The 21,961-nt window shown below is 43.5% G+C and overlaps 1 protein-coding gene across 6 annotated transcripts in view; it reads right to left on the bottom strand.

Annotated features, from left to right (window-relative positions):
- atg14 (autophagy related 14) overlaps window positions 1-21,961 on the bottom strand; it is a 66,168-nt gene that overhangs the window by 15,142 nt on the left and 29,065 nt on the right. For all 6 annotated transcript variants that reach the window (XR_010975697.1, XR_010975699.1, XR_010975698.1 and 3 more), the window contains exons 7-9: window positions 16,597-16,717; window positions 13,681-13,771; window positions 4,358-4,443 (exon numbers count right to left, since the gene is read on the bottom strand). Coding sequence is in view for 3 of the 6 variants with exons in the window: in XM_068039190.1 (XP_067895291.1) it covers window positions 4,358-4,443; window positions 13,681-13,771; window positions 16,597-16,717 (298 nt within the window). In the remaining 3 variants the exon portion in view is untranslated. The remainder of the gene's footprint in view (window positions 1-4,357; window positions 4,444-13,680; window positions 13,772-16,596; window positions 16,718-21,961) is intronic.

Here is a 21,961-nt window from a genome sequence, read left to right on the forward strand (position 1 = left end):
AGTTCCAAAGTCGCACAACCCTCAGAGAAAAAAATTCTCATCTCTGGCCTAAAACGGCAACCCCTAATTTTAAAACAGTGCCCCCTAGTTCTGGACTCCCCCACAAGAGGAAACATTCTTTCCACATCCACCTAGTCAAGACCGCTCAGGATCTTATATACTTCAATCAAGTCTCCCCTCACTCTTCTAAACTCCAGTGAAAACAAGCCCAGTCTGTCCAACCTTTCCTCATAAGACAACCTGCTCATTCCAGGTATTAGTCTAGTAAACCTCCTCTGAACTGCCTCCAATGCGTTCACACCCTTCCTTAAATAGAGACCAAAACTGCTCACAATATTCTAGATGTGGTCTCACCAATACCCTGTATACCTGAAGCACAACATCGATATTTTTATTTTCAATTCCTCTCGTAATAAAAGATTAGCCTTCTTTATTACTTGCTGTACCTGTATATTAACTTTTTGTGATTCATGCACCAAAACATCTAGATCCCTCTGCACCTCGGAATTCTGCAGTCGTTCTCCGTTTAAGTAATGCTCTGCTTTTTTATTCTTCCTGCCAACTTCACGCTTTCCCACATTATACTCCATCTGCCAGAATTTTGCCCACTCAACCTATCTATGTCGGTCTACAACCTCCTTATGACCTCTTCACAATATACTTTCCTACCAATCTTTGTGTCATCTGCAAATTTAGCTACCATGCCATCGCTCCACTCATCTAAGTCATTGATATAAACAGTAAAAAGATGAGGCCCCAGCACAGACCCCTGTGGGACTCCACTCAGCACATCCTGTTAATCAGAGAAAGCGCACACTGTTTTCTGCCAGCCAGCCAATCTTCTATCCATGTTACTATGTTACCCACTACACCATGAGCTCCTACCTTGCACAATAACCTGTTACATGGCATCACGTCAAATGCCTTCTGGAAATCCAAGTACAGTACATTGACGGGCTCCCCTTTATCCACGGCACATGTTACTCCTTCAAAGAACTCCAATAAATTGGTTAAACACGATCTGCCTTTCACAAAGCCATGTCGACTGATTTTAACACCTTCCCCACGACAGACGTCAAGCTGACTGGCTGAGAGTTACTTGTTTTCTGCCCCCCAACCTCTTGAATAAAGGGGTTAAATGTGCTATTTTCCAGTCTGATAGAACCTTTCCAGAATCTAGCGAATTTTGAAAAATTAAGACCAATGCATCTACTACCTCATTAGCCACCTCTTTTAATACCCTAGGATGAAGCCCACCAGGACCCGGGGACTTGTCAGCCCGCAGCTCCATCAGTTTGGTCAGTACCACTTCCCTGGTGATTGTAATTTCACCAAGTTCCTCTCTTTCTTCCACCTCCTAATTTACAACTATTACTAGAATGTTTTTTGTATCCTCTATAGTGAATACAAAAGACAGGACAGAAAGTTAAAGCCCATGGAGCTACTGCCACACCCCCAGGGCAGTGCGTCAGCAATCCTTGCAATGTGTAGGAGGACTGATTTCTGGACTGCTGTGACACCCTGCACACCCCTTTTCACACTGTAAGCAACAGCCATGATGGCAGCAGTCTGACCTTACATGAAGATCTTGCCTTCTATTATTTTACTTTTTAATATGCGCATAACAACCATTAGTATTTCCTTTTATATTATTTGCTAGTCTGTTTTCATATTCTCTTCTAGCCCTTCTAATCTTTTTCACCTTCCCACTACACTTTAAATTTCTCTTTTAATATTGTTAACTTTAATTTTATCATGCCACCTTTGGCATGGACCATGACCTTTGGCTGTTTAATCTGCCTTTCCAGAAGGTTTTCTACCTATTCTGTATATCAGCACCAGGGAGGAAACATACTATTTTGGACTCCTAGTCAGAAGTGCAAAAAGGCTGACTGCAGTTTCTCCCACTACTATTTTTGTAGCCTACCTGCCTCTCAACTCCAAGGTAGACCCTTACTCCACAGTGCCCACAATGCTACTGAGGACCACTTCTCTGAGTCAATATCCATCTTGTATTTGTCCAATACTATATAGCTACTGGACAGTTTAAGCAATTCAAGAGACTCCCTGCACATCTGAATCCAATCTCCCATCTGCTGCAGCTGAGGATAGTCATCCACTTCTCTCTACATTACCCTAAAAGGTCTTTGTGAAAGGCAAATCGTGTTTAACCAAATTATTTAGTTATTTAGTAAGATGCTCATGCCTCTTGGATAATCCAGAAGTCCCTCATTCCTCTCAGGTGCTTTGATACATGACTGCTCCAGAGACTTCATTTTCTAACAGTGCAATGTGCTTCTCCAAATGTGCAATGATCTCCAAGAAGACAGAATCTAACCATCTCCCCTTGACGTTCAATGGCATTACCATTGCTGAAGCTCCCACCAACAACATCCTGGGGGTTACCACTGACCAGAAAATGAACTGGAGCAGCCACATAAATACCGTGGCTATAAGACCAAGTCAGAGACTGGGAATTCTGCAATGCATAACCCACTTCGTAACTCCCTCAAGCCTATCCACCATCTACAAGACACAAGTCAGGAGTGTGATGGAATACTCTCCACTTTCCTGGATGGGTGAAGCTCCAACAACACTCAGGAAGCTCAACACCATCCAGAGCAAAGCAGCCCACATGATCTGCACCCCATCCACCATCTCCACCACTGACACACAGTGGTAGCAGTGCGTACCATCTACAAGATGCACTGAAGCAACTCACCACGCCTTCTCCGACAGCACCTTCCAAAATAGCGATCTCTTCCACCTACAAGGACAAGGGCAGCAGATGCGCGGAACCTCATCATCTGCAAATTTCCCTCCAAACCACACACCATTCTGACTTGGAAATATATCACTGTTCCTTCACTGTTGCTGGATCAAAATCCTGGAACTCCTTCTCTAACAGCACTGTGGGCGTACCCATACCGCATGGACTGCAGCAGTTCAAGAAAGCAGCTCACTACCACCTGAAGGGCAATTAGGGATGGACAACAAATGTTGGCCTTGCAAGTGACACCTACATCCCACAAAAGAATAAAAAAAGTAGCCCAGGTATTGTATCAGGAAGGTTCCCTGAAGTGCTGCCCTACTGCTAAAAAATGCAGATTTTGACAACCTGAACTCCCACTAACAATAAACTCTAGTAGGAATTAAACTTTGCTTATTCACTTCACACAAGCATTAATTATAGGTGGAAAATAAGCTGTACAACTGCACACCTAGGCAGAAGTCCCAGTGAAGTTCAAACCACATTTTTACACCCCACTGGCCTCTTGGAGTGATGGAAAAACTCCCTGGTCGCATAGAAGATGAAAACTTAAGAAACTGTTGGAATCTGTGATGGAAAGACAGTAGAATGTCTCTGGATGAGTGACCCAAGATCGGCCAGTGATCATCACATTGATCCTGTGATTTCCAGTAATGTTCAGGCATTACTTCTACAGCCAGTGTTGAAATTAATGCTTTCATTACCACAAATGCACATTTAGTGCTTCCTTTACTGTAGAGTCCAGCTTCTCAGGGTCATAATTCTAATAGTTTTCTTGATAAAGAATACTGGTATGACATTCAATATTTTCAAATCTTGTGCCACCATTACTCATACTGAGTTGAAAGTAAATTCTGTCAAAGCCTGATTATTTCAACGCTTGTCTTTTCAAGTACTCTTGAATGCCTACCATCTGGCTACTGGGAGAGTAGGGCACTCTCTGGTAGGAAATAACAGGTTACTGTTTCAGACCTCATTACTACTAGATCAGAAAATGATAAACTACAAGACTGTTAAACAGCCATCCGCATTAAGCAGGTTTCACAAGGTCAACCCTGTCAGCAGATCAGCCAACTGAAATAGGACTCCATCACTGACACATAACCTGCATAACATTTTTGTCTACAAGAGTTACAAAACATGAGAAAGGAATGCCAATTCGTCAAGGTACTTGAATGGAATATACTGAAGTGGTGATTACTGTTTTTTAACCTTGATTCAACTCAGATTAACAAGGATCAGAATGAAGATGTAGCGCGTATAACACAAGCTTACACATCACTTTTCCTATTGCTGTTGTCCACTATAATAAAGCAGATATTCCTCAATGAGTCTCTGAGGGAAGTTTTCTTCCCCTCCACCCGACCCTCCAAGTACATTACATTACCGTTGCTCTTTATATAGTAAGCATTTAATGCTATTAATTAAGCACATATATATTTTAATAACAAGTCAATACATATAAACATTTAAATAAGCATTGTACTTTGAGAAGCAAATTCATCAGAATTAAACTTTGTAACGTCAGATAAACTACATCTCAAAGGCTTGATGTTTGTTCCCAAACCTACTAAAGATCCAACTTACCTGCCCAGGTTTTTATTTTCAGGACTGACCAAGTGCATAATATTTCGGAGTGTGTGCAAAGGGTGCAACAGTTCTGGGTTAACATGCTGTGAGATAAGAAATGTTACAGAAGATTAGCAATATTAAGAATTAAGTTAGCATAAACTAAGAATTTTTTGTAGACTGTTGCTGTTAACATGATTTGACCATACGAATTAGGAGCAGGAGTAGGCCACTCGGCCCTTCGAGCCTACTCCGCCATTCAATAAGTTCATGACTAAACTGATTACTCCACATTTCCACCTACCTCCAATAACCTTACACCCCCTTTTTTTTTTTAAGATTAGAGATACAGCACTGAAACAGGCCCTTCGGCCCACCGAGTCTGTGCCGAACATCAAACACCCATTTATACTAATCCTACACTAATCCCATATTCCTACCAAATATCCCCACCTGTCCCTATATTTCCCTACCACCTACCTATACTAGTGACAATTTATAATGGCCAATTTACCTATTAACCTGCAAGTCTTTTGGCTTGTGGGAGGAAACCGGAGCACCCGGAGAAAACCCACGCAGACACAGGGAGAACTTGCAAACTCCACACAGGCAGTACCCGGAATCGAACCCGGGTCCCTGGAGCTGTGAGGCTGCGGTGCTAACCACTGCCTCTGCCTTAAAAATATTCAAAGACTCTGCTTCCACCACCTTTTGAGGAAGAGAATTCCAAAGACTCACGACCCTCAGAGAAAAGATTTCTCCTCATCTCTGTCTTAAATGGGCGACCCCTTATTTTTAAACTGTGACTCCTAATTCTAGATTCTCCCACAAGAGGAAAACATCCTTTCCACATCCATCCTGTCAAGACCCCTCTGGATCATATATGTTTCAATCAAGTCACCTCTTACTCTTCTAAATTCCAGTGGATAAAAGCCTAGCCTGTCCAATCTTTCCTCGTAAGACAGCCCGCCCATTCCACGTATTAGTCTAGTAAACCTTCTTTGTACTGCCACCAACGCATTTATATCCTTCCTTAAATAAGGAGACCAGTACTGTACACAGTACTCCAGATGAGGTCTCACCAATGCCCTGTATAGCTGAAGCATAACCTCCCTACTTTTATATTCAATTCCCCTTGCCATAAACGATAACATTCTATTAGCTTTCCTAATTACATGCTGTACCTGCATACTAACGTTTTGTGATTCATGCACTAGGACACCCAGATCCCTCTGCATCTCAAAGCTCCGCAATCTCTCACCATTTAGATAATATACTGCTTTTTTATTCTTCCTGCCAAAATAGACAATTTCACATTTTCCCACATTATACTCCATTTGCCAGATTCTTGCCCACTCACTTAACCTATTTCCCTTTGTAGCCTCCTTATGTCCTCTTCACAAGTTACTTTCCTATCTATCTTTGTGTCATCAGCAAATTTAGCAACCATACCTTCGGTCCCTTCATCATTTATATGAATTGTAAAAAGTTGAGGCCCCAGCACAGATCCCTGTGGCACACCACTCGTTACATCTTGCCAACCGAAAATGACCCATTTATGCCTACTCTCCGTTTCCTGTTAGCTAGCCAATCTTCTATCCATGACAATATGTTACCCATAACACCATGAGCTTTTATTTTCTGCAATAACCTTTGATGTGGCACCTTATCAAATGCCTTCTAGAAATGTCAGGCAAACCCCCACCTGCCAAGACCTGGGCACACATGATTTCGCCACATGAACATTAAAACTTAAAATTGCAAGCCCCTGAATGGAAAGATATTTGCATACTAACTAGCAGAGTTGGAACAAGGACAAAGGACCATTCCCTGATCCATTCAACCAACAATGGACTTTTGATTACCAGATGTTGAAGGTGGGGAGAGCTAGCATTCCAGGTTGACTGCTAAGATAGCAGAATCCACAAACACAGAAGTGGTCAGACCAGTTTTAGTCACATGACTAGCTGGCTGTTGAGTTTTGAACTTCAAACAAGGGATTTGAACTCAGAAGACTTCTGGCTCCTGTTTTAAGAAGACCTCCCTTCTGTCTGCTCTCATCTTGTTTCTCACCAGCTTTGGAATCCACTGAAAACACATGAACCTCAAAGAGAGAAAAGTCTCCTACGTGAACAAGGTTTAAGAATAACTCTGGGCCTTGACGAACAGCAAGACTACCTACAATCAAGTGAGCTTGAAGCACCATAAACAAGAAACTCTTCTGATATTGCCTCAAACCCCTCTCTACTATATTTTCTTCTCCTCTTTTCTGTCCCTATTTGCATGTGTATATCGAACGTGCATGCTAGCATGGGTGCATCGTATATCCGTAGGCCTTAACCGCATCAGAGTTTAAGTTTTAATAAACTCACGTTTCTCCTTTAAACCTGAGAAAACCTGGTGTGTTGGTTTCTTTGCCTTATAATTGGAAAACTGTGAACAAGGATTCACAAAGGGATAGCTCAAAACACTGTGTTTAAAATTAAACCCTGTTACAATAAGACCAGGTAAAGACAGCAAAAGACCCCTAGACACATTTCTCACCTGTTGTAACAGAAATTTGGGTGTTAGTGTCCGGAATCTTACCCCCAGACAAACCAGTGAAATTGGAAGTGGGAAGCCAAATTGTTCCCAATCAAAAAGAGCAAAGATTAATACAGGTTTTCTTGTGGTTGTGTGAGATCGAATACTAACACGGCTGCAACTGAAGCGAGTAGCTCTCCAAGCCAGGGTGAAGTAACTTGGGATAAGTTAAAGGCACTGTCTAAGGAGGAGTTGAGAAAAATGGCTGAGCAGTGTGGGATCACTGTACCTGGCAAGACTAGGAAGTCTGAACTCCTAAGGCTAGTGGCCCACCATTTTTCCCTTGAATCAGAAGAAGTAGAGGCAGTGTTAGAAGCAGACCGAGAGAGGGTACTGCTATCAAAGATACAACTGGAACAAAGGAAACCTGAATCAGAAGACAGGGAGAAAGAGTGAGCCTTCCAAAGGGAATGCGAAGAAAATGAAAGGCAGAAGAAGGAAAGAGAGAAAGGGAGAGAGAAAGAATATTCTGGAAAGCATTCGGAGAGAGCTGAAGCAGCTTGAGTTTGCTAGGGGGCAACAGAGTAACCCTAGTGAAAGCATGGTCAATATGGAGCAGCACAATTCAGGGCTGGGTACAAGATTGCTAAAACTCGCTAAATTAATTTCAAAATTCAATGAGGAATATGTGGAAGTGTTTTTCATGTCTTTTGAGAAACTGGCAAGGCAGCTAAAATGGCCAGCTGAGACCTGGTCTCTCTCATTGCAAAGCAAACTAACCGGAAAAGCCCATGAGATTTATTCCTTGTTGCCAGATGAGAGTTCATCAAATTATGAACTGACCAAAAATGCTATCCTCGGGGCATATGAATTTGTACCCGAAGCCTATTGCCAAAAGTTTAGAACCCTCAAAAAGCAAGCCAATCAAACTTATCTGGAATTTGAAAGAAATAAGCAGTTAGCTTTTGACCAGTGGCTGAGGGCTTTAAAAATACAGCTCAGCTCTGAGACTCTCAGAGAAGTAAACCTGTTAGAGGAATTTAAAAACTTTCTCGCATTCTCAATAAAGACCCATGTAGAGGAGCAGCGGGTTCAGGGAGCCCGGCAAGTGGCCATTCTGGCCGATGAGTTTGCTTTAATTTATAAGTCAGTTTCCCAGGGGAGAACCTTTCCTAATCAATCCCACAAATCTGAAAAGGACAAAGGATGGGAAGGTGATATCTGCCCAGGCAGTCCTGGAAGACACAGGGGGCCCTACTCCAGCCAAAAAGGAAGGCACTGTGAGCAAAAGTGTGACCCGGAGACCTGTGTGCTTCCATTGTAATAAGGCAGGGAATTTAAAAGCTGACTGCTGGAAACTAAAGGGAAAACCGGTAGGGATAATCAGGGCACACACACTCAGCGAAGACAGGATCCTGATGGAAATCACAGAACAAGCTGTGGCTTTAACAAGAGTGGAATCCAGGAAACTAACTACGGCCAGAGCAGGACAGGTTAATAGGATTCCTGAAGGTTATCAGGGTTTCGTGTTTCAAGGGAAAGTAACCCCATATCCCTCAAGTGGGGCAAGAAAGCCCATAGTAATTCTCAGGGACACAGGGGCGACTGGATCCCTTTGACTGGGAAAAGGCCTGACCTTTCCCCCAGAGTGCAGTGAACACCAAAATGATGGTGAACGGTATTAGAGGGCAGTGTATGCTTGTACCTGTACACCAGGTGCACCTGGAGTGCGACCTATTTTCGGGACCAGTGACTGTAGGGACTGACCCCAATTTGCCTGTGGACGGGATTGACCTGCTCCTCGGTAATGATCTGGCAGGGGTGAAGGTGGTAGTCCTCCCAGCAGTGAAACAAAGACCGCAGGAGGTCAGAGAGACAGGGATGTGGCAGGAGACGGTCTCCTGCAGTTTCCCTGAATATGTAATGGGTCAGGCCATGATCAAACCAGCTCCCCCAGAGGAGACTGCATTGACACTGAAGGCAAATGACCATGAGGCCTGCCTGTCCGAGACTTTCTTTGGAAAGTCAGGAGACCCAGGGAATGAATTAAATGGATTTTCCCTAGCTGAGGCTCAGCAAGCCAACCCAGTGAGAATTAGCACAGGCTACCCAATATGAAAGTGAAGCAGAGGGAGTCCCTGACTGCTACTATTTAAAGAATGGGGTATTGATGAGGAAATGGAGTTCCCCTCACAGACCTGAGGGCAAGCAGTGGACAGTAGTTCACCAGTTAGTAGTGCCACAGAGGTACCAGGGAGAAATATTGAGAAGGGCCCACGAGACTACAGTAGCTGCCTGGGCGGATATCACCTTCCCATCCTTTGTCCTTTTCGGATTTGTGGGATTGATTAGGAAAGGTTCTCCCCTGGGAAACTGACTTATAAATTAAAGCAAACTCATCGGCCAGAATGGCCACTTGCCGGGCTCCCTGCACCCGCTGCTCCTCTACATGGGTCTTTATTGAGAATGGGAGAAAGTTTTTAAATTCCTCTAACAGGTTTACTTCTCTGCCAGTATAAGACAGACCAAAGTCTGCATAAGACAGCAGTTTGACTGCAAGAGTTCCCACATGTGCCAGGTTGAGGGGAAATCCTAACCTGCAGTGAAACCTGCAGCCCTAGGTCCTGCACCGGTATTAGGAGGACCCTCCAGCAGAGGGCTGGTGAACTGTAAGAGACCCCCGCCAAGAACAAAAGGGGACAGGCAAGCACAAGGCTAGCAAAAGTTTAGAAAGAGATGGGGAAAAGTGACCCAGAGGGAAGGTTAAAGGATGTCCGGGAAGAATCCCAGATGAAAACCCCCACCGGCCGGTCAATCAACCCTGAAAAATATGAAAGGTTAGACCCCACATCCTCCTATGTAAATGTAGACTCTAGAAGCACCCCACCAGAGTTGCAAACAGCATTTACAGAAACCTGTAGGGACAAAGATAAACCTCTAGGGGGCACAGATACCATGAGGGTGATACCTCACCAAGTCCAAGTGCCACAAGAGTGTGCAGCCAAGTGTGCACAAATACCTACAGGTAGGAGTGCCCCAGTGAACAAAGGGGCGAGTAACAAAAATAGTTTGGACGGAGCAGATTTTGTCAGGTGTGTCCAGGAAGGTTTCCTGAATCAATATGTAGATAGGCCGACTAGAGGGGAGGCTATGTTGGATTTGGTGCTTGGCAATGAACCAGGCCAGGTGGCAGATCTCTCGATGGGAGAGCATTTCGTTGATAGTGATCACAACTCCCTGACCTTTACTATAGTCACGGAGAGGGACAGGAGCAGACGGGATGGGAAAATATTTAATTGGGGGAGGGGGAATTACAATGCTATTAGGCAGGAACTGGGGAGCATAAATTGGGAACAGATGTTCTCAGGTAAATGCACGACAGAAATGTGGAGGTTGTTTAGGGAGCACTTGCTGCGACTGCTGGATAGGTTTGTCCCGATGAGGCAAGGAAGGGATGGTAGGGTGAAGGAACCTTGGATGACAAGAGATGTGGAACAGCTAGTCAAGAGGAAGAAGGAAGCTTACTTAAGGTTGAGGAAGCAAAGATCAGACAGGGCTCTAGAGGGTTACAAGGTAGCCAGGAAGGAACTGAAGAATGGACTTAGGAGAGCTAGAAGGGGACATGAAAAAGTCTTAGCGGGTAGGATTAAGGAAAATCCCAAGGCGTTCTACACTTATGTGAGGAACAAGAGGATGATTAGAATGAGGGTAGGGCCGATCAGGGATAGTGGAGGGAACTTGTGCCTGGAGTTGGAGGAGGTAGGGGTGGTCCTTAATGAATACTTTGCTTCAGTATTCACTAGTGAGAGGGACCTTGTCGTTTGTGAGGACAGCGTGAAACAGGCTGATATGCTCGAACAGGTTGATGTTAAGAAGGAGGATGTGCTGGAATTTTGAAAGACATGAGGATAGATAAGTCCCCGGGGCCAGACGGGATATACCCAAGGATATTACGGGAAGCCAGGGAAGAGATTGCCGCGCCTTTGGCGATGATCTTTGCATCCTCACTGTCCACTGGAGTAGTACCAGATGATTGGAGGGTGGCAAATGTTATTCCCTTGTTCAAGAAAGGGAATAGGGATAACCCTGGGAATTACAGACCAGTCAGTCTTACGTCGGTGGTGGGCAAATTACTGGAGAGGATTCTGAGAGACAGGATTTATGATTATTTGGAAAAGCATAGTTTGATTAGAGATAGTCAGCATGGCTTTGAGGGGGGCAGGTCATGCCTCACAAGCCTTACTGAATTCTTTGATGATGTGACAAAACACATTGATGAAGGAAGAGCAGTGGATGTGGTGTATATGGATTTTAGCAAGGCGTTTAATAAGGTTCCCCATGGTAGGCTCATTCAGAAAGTAAGGAGGCATGGGATACAGGGAAATTTGGCTGTCTGGATACAAAATTGGCTGGCCCATAGAAGACAGAGGGTGGTAGTAGATGGAAAGTATTCAGCCTGGAGCTCGGTGACCAGTGGTGTTCCGCAGGGATCTGTTCTGGGACCTTTGCTCTTTGTGATTTTTATAAATGACTTGGATGAGGAACTGGAAGGCTGGGTTAGTAAGTTCGCCGATGACACAAAGGTTGCTGGAGTTGTGGATAGTGTGGAGGGCTGTTGTAGGTTGCAACGGGACATTGACAGGATGCAGAGCTGGGCTGAGAAGTGGCAGATGGAGTTCAACCTGGAAAAGTGTGAAGTGATTCATTTTGGAAGGTCGAATTTGAATGCAGAATACAGGCTTAAAGACAGGATTCTTGGCAGTGTGGAGGAACAGAGGGATCTTGGGGTCCACGTCCATAGATCCCTCAAAGTTGCCACCCAAGTTGATAGGGTTGTGAAGAAGGCGTATGGTGTGTTGGCTTTCATTAACAGGGGGACTGAGTTGAAGAACCGCGAGATTATGCTGCAGCTCTATAAGGCCCTGTTTCAACCACACTTGGAATATTGTGTTCAGTTCTGGTTGCCTCATTATAGGAAGGATGTGGAAGCTTTAGAGAGGGTGCAGAGGAGATTTACCAGGATGCTGCCTGGACTGGAGGGCATGTCTTATGAAGAAAGGCTGAGGGAGCTAAGGCTTTTCTCATTGGAGCGAAGAAGGATGAGAGGTGGCTTGATAGAGGGGTACAAGATGATGAGAGGCATAGATAGAGTGGATAGCCAGAGACTTTTTCCGAGGGCAGAAAGGGCTATCACCAGGGGGCATAATTTTATGGTGATTGGAGGAAGGTTTAGGGGAGATGTCAGAGGTAGGTTCTTTACACAGAGAGTGGTGGGTGCGTGGAATGCACTGCCAGCGGTGGTAGTAGAAGCAGATACATTAGGGACATTTAAGCGACTCTTGGATAGGTACATGGATGATAGTAGAATGAAGGGTATGTAGGTAGTTTGATCTTAGAGTAGGTTAAAGGGTCGGCACAACATCGTGGGCCGAAGGCCCTGTACTGTGCTGTACTGTTCTATGTTCCTCCCCCAGAGTCACAGGAAAAGGGAACCACCCATCTCCTGAAGTCAGAAGTCTTTGCATGACTCAGAGGGTTCAGGATAGACCCGTTCTCTCCCCCTCCCACCCACTCCCACTAACACTCCTGAGAACAAAAAAAGGGGGAAATTAAGACAGCCCTGGCACCCAGGAAAGACCATTTTTAATAGGTTTAAGATTGGTGAATGAATGGAAATGAATGAGAGAAATGCATGGTTTTTCTTTTCTGTATCTTACATTTCTCTCAAACTCTGTAATGAAATGCGCTGTTTTCTTCAAATCGCATTTCATGCCCCTGGGTGTAGAGGTGTCAGGCAAACCCTCCAACTGCCAAGACTGAGGCACACATGATTTCACCACATGAATATTAAAACTTAAAATTGCAAGCCCCTAAATGAAAGACATTTGCATAGTAACTAGCAGAATTGGAACAAGGGACAAAGGACCATTCCCTGATCCATTCAACCAACAATGGACTTTTGATTACCAGATGTTGAAGGTGGGGGGAGCTAGCATTCCAGGCTGACTGCTAAGATAGCAGAATCCACAAACACAAAAGAAGTGGTCAGACCAGTTTGTGTCACAAGACTAGCTGGCTGTTGAGATTTGAACTCCCATCAAGGGATTTGAACTCAAAGCTCCTGGCTTGAGGATACCTCTCTCCTGTTTGCTCTCATCTTGTTTTTCACCAGCTTTGGAATCCATTGAAAACACGTGAATCTCAGAGAAAAAAAGTTTCCTACATAAACCAGGTTTAAGAAAAACACTGGGCCACGACGAACAGCAAAACTACCTACAATCTAGTGAGTTCGAAGTACCGTAAACAAGAAACTCTTCTGATATTGCCTCAAACCACTCTCTACTATATTTTCCTCTCCTCTTTTCTGTCCCTATTTACATGTGTATATCAGGTGTGCATGCTAGCTTGGGCGCGTCATATATCCATAGGCGTTAACCGTATTAGTTTCAAGTTTTAATAAACTTCACGTTTCTCTTTTAAACCTGAAAAAAACCTGGTGTGTTGGTTTCTTTGCCTTATAATTGGAAAACTATGATTCACAAAGGGGTAGCTCAAAACAGTGTGTTTAAACTTAAACCCTGTTACAATAAGACCAGGTAAAGACAGCAAAAGACCCCTAGATACATTTCTCACCTGGTCGTAACAGGAAAAAAATAACTAACTACCTTATTGTTGCATTTCTTTCAGCTTTTAGTAACTCAAACTGTACTGAGATTCTTAAGAGCAATAAAATTACACTCAATGCAAAGCCAGTCAGGCACATTTAAAATAAAATTGCAACTCAAAAATTAAGTCGATTTGGCATCTAATTTTGGTACCTGGGAAAAGCAGAGATGTAGGATGTTTGTGTTTAGCTTATTCACTGCTCGAATGAACTTCTTTCTGCTCATATTCTCTTCGCAAAACTCACTGCAGAAGATAAATCATAGTAATATAAAACTTTATATTCAATTTTTGTGAAGCAATGATAAACGAGAAATGATTTTGGCTTTTAGAAGTGCTCAAGGTAGGGGAATTAGTCCAAAATATGAGAAATATTCCATGCATATATTTTGCTCCAAAATATATTAGCACAGTCGCATTTTAAAGCTTGGAGTATTTTAGAATGAAAGATAAAAAAGGAGCAAATAACCTTACTGTGGCAACATTATTTAATCTCAGTAATTATAAATACTAAATCATCAAACAGACTGCCTTTTACAGTTAAACTAATTAGATCCTATAAGCTTAAGGAAGGGATATTTTGACATTTCACATGAGATGGGTTGGAAAAAATTTGGGAAGAACCAATACAAGTTATCCTTATGTTATTTTCCTTAAGTATGGTGATTGTTAGTTTTTATAGGTTTCAGGGTGGATGTTTTAAAATCTTTTAAAAGAAGCCAATTTCGAAGTGTTGCAACTTTTAGTGTATTCAAGCCATCTCTGCACATCTTGTAAACTGGGATTTGGTCTACAACCAACCACCTGTAAATTTTGCTTCCATTCAGACTAGTGTCAATTACAAACTCTGCAGTGCAGAAGTGAAAATCTATTGTTTTGGAGCTCAATATATAGAAGCCAGATTGCCTCGAAGTAATTCGAATGCGAGTGCACCTACTGGTGGACAGAACAAGTACAAGTCAATCCAGAGACATAAATTTCTTTCAGCTGGCTTGAGTACTAATCTTCAAGTGAAACTAAATTAATGGGAATCTACCTGAATCTCTATTACCAAAATAACATGTCAGTTATTACACAAGTTGAGACTGACACAAGCTGTTCTCTGCACAATCATTAAAAGCAATCCAGAGAATGAGAAATTATGAATGCTAACAGTTGTGACAGTTTCCGGCTAGTTAAAGACTGATGAGAAAATCAATTATTGTGTCAACATCTCCTGACCTGGCAGATTATTTCCTAGTAAGCCAATTCTAGGAATGAGCTGACAGGATGTTAGCAAATCTAATGAAAATCAAACAAAGTAAAGAGCAGTACAACATTCTTTACAGATACAAAAATGCTTGACTTTTTAGTATTAGGTGAGAATGAACTTCATACAACTTTAAAGTTTTTTTGGAAAGAAAAATCTTTAGACAATCTTGGCTTTAAAACTAATCTGCTAAAAATGTTCTTTTCCCCATCCTCCTCTTCATTTTTCATTCTTATTTATTTAGAGACACAGCACTGAAACAGGCCCTTCGGCCCACCGAGTCTGCGCCGACCATAAACCACCCATTTATACTAATCCTACACTAATCCTACACTAATCCCATATTCCCTACCACATCCCCACCTTCCCTACCACCTACCTATACTAGGGGCAATTTATAATGGCCAATTTACCTATCAACCTTCAAGTCTTTGGCTGTGGGAGGAAACCGGAGCACCCGGCGAAAACCCACGCGGTCATAGGGAGAACTTGCAAACTCCGCACAGGCAGTACCCAGAATCGAACCTGGGTCACTGGAGCTGTGAGGCTGCAGTGCTAACCACTGCACCACTTTATCGTCCTTTGCATTTTTAATTAATTTTTCATCATCCTCTTTAGATCTTCCCAACCCCACATACTATTCTTTGCACTAGATCGCAGACAGAAAACCTACTCATAGGCCTGTGTTCCTCTGGACAGGTCAAAATCTGAATTCCTTTCCAGAAGGTTCAATGAGTAAGGGCACCACATGATGTGGAACTGAGCTGTACATACCAGGTTTGATTCCCAATAAATACTGAGTTGAACAATGCACACTAGGATAGCAGGGGGTTGATAGGTTTGGCAGCAAAAAGACACTTCAGTGTCCCCAAGCTGGAGTGCCAGATTCTATTGCAATCCAGTCTGTATGTGAATATCAGATGACAACAGGATTGAGTTGGCTGCAATGCTCCTCACAGTCAGATAGCCTAGTAGTGCTCACTGTCAAATCTCTCATATCAAAAATGGTAATTTAATAATGTTGTGGAGTGTGCCGATGCTTGTGGAACCACACCCCAACCATAAGTAATCACCTGCAGGAGAGGAAGGATAAAGGGGAAGAACATAGAGAAGAATTTCATTTCTGGTACATTTGATTTAGCACTTTTATCATAGTCTATGGCCAATCCCAGAAAGTCATTATGACAGGAAAGGCTGAATCTCTCTCAGAATGCCTTTTCTTTCTTCCCTTGTCAAACAAAGTTTCTTTTGGTATTTCTTCTTATTCACACTCCCACACATTCTTGAAAGTCAGGGCCAAGAAATTTCTAGCAGCACAATTGCCACTGGATTAGTGTTAAAATAGTAAAACAGACAGCAAGTTTTTTAAAAAATTCATTCATGGGGTGTGGGCGTCGCAGGCTCGGCCAGCATTTATTGCCCATCCCTAATTGTCCTTGAACGGAGTGGCTTGCGAGATCATTTCGAGAGCATGTAAGAATCAACCACATTGCTGTGGATCTGGAGTCACATGTCGGCCAGACGAGGTAAGGACAGCAGAGTTCCTTCCCTAAAGGACATTAGTGAACCAGATGGGTTTTTACAACAATCGACAATGGTTTCATGGCCATTAGACTAGCTTTAAATTCCAGATTTTATTCATTGAATTCAAATTCCACCTTCTGCTGTGGTGGGATTCGAACCCATGTCCCCAGAGCAATACCTGGGTTTCTGGGTTACTAGTCCAGTGACAATACCAGTATGCCACCACCTCCAGTGGAGGGTACAATATATATGCTTCTGAAGGTTTACCATAGTTATTATTTAATTTTAGGATACTTGCCTGTTGCAAAGTCTTTTGGGAAGATTTACATCAAGAATGTGAGAAAGTATATTTGCCAGTTGTGTGGCATAGCACAGTGCTGCACTGATGGTGGTATATGCAGGGTTACTTTGTTCTATATCTGTATATAAATAATAAAAGACAAGATATAGATTGAAAGTCTACAAACATGCATTTAAAAATCTTCAATATCACAAAAATACCTCGAGAACAACTTGCATTTATATAATGCCTTTAACATATTAAAACGTCCCAAGGCGCTTTAGTAGGAACATAACCCAACAGCATTTATATGGTGCCTTTAATGTAATAAAACCGCCCAAGGCAATTCAATCGGAGTTATCAAACTATATCTGACACTGACCAAAAGCTTGGTCAAAGAAGTAGGTTTTAAGGAGCATCTTAAAGGAGAGAGGTAGAGGGGCAGAGGGGTTTAGGGAGGAAATTTCAGAGCGTCGTGGCTAGGCAGCTGAAGGGCCGCCGCCGATGATGGAACGATTAAAATCAGGGATGCACAAGAGGCCAGAATTAGATGAGCACAGATATCTCAGAAGATTGTGTGGCTGCAGGAGATTACAGAGATAGGACGAGAACCCATGAATGCATATGTTAACTCTTGAATACTTTCTACAGATCTCCTTTGTCTAGATAAAAGTGAAGTAAAACATCAATAAAACATCCGCTTCTAAAGCTGTGAAGCAGGAATAATTTTTGTTCTGGAATGTTGTGTTCAAAATTAAACAAAACTTGTTTCAAAGGTTTTGAGAATCACTGCTATAATAGCATTCCATATCTATCTTTTACGGCCTGGAACAAAGCAAGACTTGATTTATAGTGTAAGTTTGAAACCAGGACAATATTCAGCTTAGAACTTGGTGCACAAGGGCATAAATTTCTTTCTTTACATAACTGAGGCAGGTGAGTGACACAGATTTACACGTGTACCTTTATTCCCTCTGTGAGCAACATTGTGGGGCATCCAATAGTACTATAAGGATATCGAACCATAGAAAAGTTACAGCACAGAAGGAGATCATTTAGGTCATCGTGTCTGCACTGGCTGAAAAAACCAGCTGTCCAATCTAATCCCAACCTTCCAGCACCTGGTGCATAGCCTTGCAGGTTACAGCACTTCAAGTGCAGGTCCAGATACCTTTTAAAGGAGTTGAGGGTTTCTGCCTCCACCACCAATCCGGGCAGTGAATTCCAGACACCCACAACCTAATGGGTGAAACAGTTTTTCCCTCATGTCCCCTCTGATCCTTCTCCCAATCACCTTAAATCTGTGCCCCCTGGTAACTGACCTCTGCTGGGAGAAACAAGTCCTTCCTGTCTACTCTAGCTAGGCCCCTCATAATTTTACATACTTCAATCAAGTCACCCCTCAGCCTGCTCTGTTCTAAGGAAAACAACCCTTGCCAATCCAATCTTTCCTCGCAGCTGCAACTTTCAAGCCCTTGCAATATTCTTGTAAATCTCCTTTGTACTCTCTCCAGAGCAATTATGTCCTTCCTGTGATGTGGTGACCAGAACTGTATGCAATACTCCAGCTGTGGCCTAACCAGCATTTTATACAGTTCCAGCGTGACATCCCTGCTTTTGTATCCTTTTCCTCGGCCAATGAAGAAAAGCATTCCAAATGCCTTCATCACCACTACCTGTCCTGCCACCTTCAGGGACCTGTGGACATGCACTCTGAGGTCCCTCACTTTTTCTACTCCTCTCAATATTCTCCCATTTATTGTGTATTCCCTGCTTGTTTGTCCTCCCCAAATGCATTACCTCACACTTCTCCAGATTGAATTCCATTTGCCACTTTTACGCCCACTCAACCAAACTATTGATATCATTCTGGAGTCCACAGCTATCCTCTTCATCGACTACACGGCCATTTTTTGTGTCATCTGCAAATTTCACAATCATGCCTCCCACATTTAAGTCCAAATCATTAATATATACCACAAACAGCAAGGGACTCGACAATGAGCCCTGTGGAACACCACTGGAAACCATTCCATTAGCAAAAACGTCCGTCGACCACTACCCTTTGTTTCCTGTCACTGAGCCAATTTTGGATCCAACTTGCCACATTCCCCTGTATCCCATGGGCTTTTATTTTTCTGATCAGTCTGCCATGCGGGACCATGTCAAGTGCCTTACTACAATCCATGTAGACAACATCCACTGCACTACCTTTATCAATCCTCCTTGTTACTTACTCAAAAAATTCAATCAAATTAATAAGACACGATCTTCCCTTAACGAATCCATACTGACTATCCCTGATTAATTCGTGCCTAAGTGGCAGTATATCCAATCTCTCAGAATTGATTTTGAAAATTTACCCACCACTGAGGTCAGACTGGCCAGCCTATAATTATTTGGCCGATCCATCGCACCCTTTTGAAACAATAGTACAATGTGCACAGACTTCCAATCCTGCCTGTATCTCGTGAGGATTTGAAGATGATCCTCAGAGCATCTGCTATTTCCTCCCTGGCTTCCTTTAACAACTTGGGATACAATCCATTCGACCTTGATGATTTATCCACTTGCAAGGGTGTCAGATCCTCTAGCACTTCCTCTCTCATTATGCTCATCATGTCTAATATTTCACAGTCCTCCTCTTTTACTACAATGTCTGCATCATCCCTCTCCTTTGTGAAGACAGACACAAACACTCATTAAAAACCCTGCCGACATCTTCTGCATCCATGCACAAGTTCCCTTGTACATCTCTGATAGGCCCTACCCTTTCTTTAGTTATCCTCATGCTCTTAATGTACTGATAAAAACATCTTTGGGTTTTCCTTGATTTTACCTGCCAATATTTTTCATGTGCTCTCTTTGCTTTCCTAATTTCCTTTTTATTTTTTACTTCACCCCTGCACTTTCTAAATACTTTAGAAAGCCTACAGCAGTAAAGTTTTTTGACTGTCATAAGCTTTTTTTTCTGCTTTATCTTACCCTGTAGGCTTCTAGATAACCGGGGGGGGGGCCCAGATTTGGCCGTTCCACCCTTTATCTTTGTGGAGACATATCTACACTGTGCCTATAGAATTGCGATTTTGAATGCCTTCCACTGGTTTGCCACTGATTTTCCTTCAAGTAGCCGTATCCAGTCCACTTTTGCCAGATCATCTCTGTTTTGTAAAATTTGCCTTCCCCCAATTTAGAACTTTGACTCCTGTTTTATCTTTGTCCTTTTCCATGATTATGCTAAAACTAACTGTATTATGGTCACTATCCCCAAAATTGTTACCCACTGCTACTTCATCCACTTGCCCAGTTTCATTTCCGAAGACAGCGCCAACGTCATCGCGTATCCGCTCCTGGTCTATCTTTGCGCATGAGCGATACAGCGTCATCGGGTATCCAGCCCTAACTTGGCTGGAGCAAGTGGCCGAATGGGAGATTTTGAAGCTGAAGCTCTCCCCACCACCACCCCCCCCCCCACCTCGCTCCAAGCCTCGATGCTTCCTCCCTTCAGCTGCTACTCACCTCCCCCCACTCCGCTGTTCCTCGCTTTGCCCCACCCCGCTCTCCGGCCGCTTGCTCCCTGCTTTCCCGCCCCTCCTTCCAGTCGCCAGCTCCAGGCTGCGCCGCTTCCCTTCTCTCGACCACTTGCTCCGACGTCGCCCCATCACCCATTGCTTCTTCGGGCAGAACGTGGAGACTGATCAAACGCGGGAGCAAATGGCAGAGAGGAGGGAAGCGGCGCGGCCTGGAGCTAGCAGCTTTGGAGGGGGTGGGGGGGGGGGGGGGAAAGAGAAGAGAGCGGGGTGCCCCGGAGAGGGGGAACAATCAGGCAGGGGAGTCAGGGGGAGCAGCCAGATCTGGAGCCAGTGGCTGAGGGCGGTAAGTGGCCGGTGGGGAGAGGGAGAAAGTGTGTTGCCGAGGGGGGAGAGCTAGTAGCTGCGTTCGGGTGATGATGTCATATAATCCAATCACAATAATGAATTGGCAGCACATTTTATACTCTACCCGATTTTCTTTTCCGTCCAGAGTGCCAATTCACTGTCTTCCAATGGAAATGCAATCATAAAATTTCTTTTGTATTTAATAGGATTACTGGATTATTAAATGGATCTGAGGATTACAGTTAGTATCCTATAACTACATAGCAGCATATCACTGGCTTCCATCCAACTTAATGGAAGATTAGTTTGCTTGAATGATCTAATCATGATTCCTGTGATAAATTGAGCAGCGCCATCTTTAATCCTGGCAGCTGCCTGAACGTCGCAGAAACTGACGATGCAGTTGCAGAGCCTGCATTTGCGCATGTGCAAGTACTGCGCCACCTAGTGGATGTGTTATCAGCAAATGCAGCCATAGTATACTCCTAGTAGTGTGGCTGCCCCTTTTTTAATTTGAGCTCAACCCATATGGCCTCATTTGATGATTCATTTAGCATATCATCCCTCCTCACAGTTGTTATTGATTCCTTAACCAGTAATGCTACACCCCCTCCTTTTTTATCCCCCTCTCTATCCCGCCTGAAAATTCTATATCCAGGGATATTTAGTTGCCATTTTTGCCCCTCTTTAAGCCAAGTTTCCGTTGCAATGACATCATGTGGCCATCGGCTTTATTTGCTGTACTCCTTGTATTTAAATAAATACCTGTTAACACTGCCAAATTCCTGTGCTGCACTCTTTTTAACCTTTGCTTCTTCTGTCTTTGAGTCACCTGCTAATTTTCTGCCTCCTGTTCCCTGCCCTCAGGTTCCCACCCCCTGCCAAACTAGTTTGAACCATCCCCAACAGCACTAGCAAACCTTCCTGCAAGGATATTCGTCCCAGTCCTGTTCAGATGTAGACTGTCCAGCTTGTACAGGTCCCACCTTCCCCAGAACCAGCCCCAATGTCACAGAAATCTGAAGCCCTCCCTCCTGCACCATCTCTCCAGCCACACCAGATGAATATCTGGTGTATTTTCCTATTTCTATACTCACTAGCATGTGGCCTTGGGAGTAATCCGGAGATTAGGGGTCCTGCTTGCGAATCTCCTTCCTAACTCCTTAAACTCAGCCTGCAGGAGCTCATCCCTTTTTCTACCTATATCGTTGGTAGCAATGTGGACCACGACCTCTGGCTGTGCACCCTTGCCCTCGAATATGCAATTTACACATACAATACTGAACCAGAAATAAGCAAAATGCAGTCAGACATAGAAACAGTAATTTCCCAGCTGGACACCATCAAATGTCCATTTATTCTGGAGGAGGAAGGGACCTTTTATAAAAAAAAAGGACAAAAGAACGCTTCTAAATTTTTTGCAGCCTGCATCAACCATTCATAGTTAGATGGAGATTACACTGTCAAAACAGTGTGGCTTAGAAGAGCAACGCTAATGCACCCCT

The sequence above is a fragment of the Heterodontus francisci genome, chromosome 9, assembly GCF_036365525.1.
Source record: "Heterodontus francisci isolate sHetFra1 chromosome 9, sHetFra1.hap1, whole genome shotgun sequence".
NCBI classification, from domain to species: Eukaryota; Metazoa; Chordata; class Chondrichthyes; order Heterodontiformes; family Heterodontidae; genus Heterodontus; species Heterodontus francisci.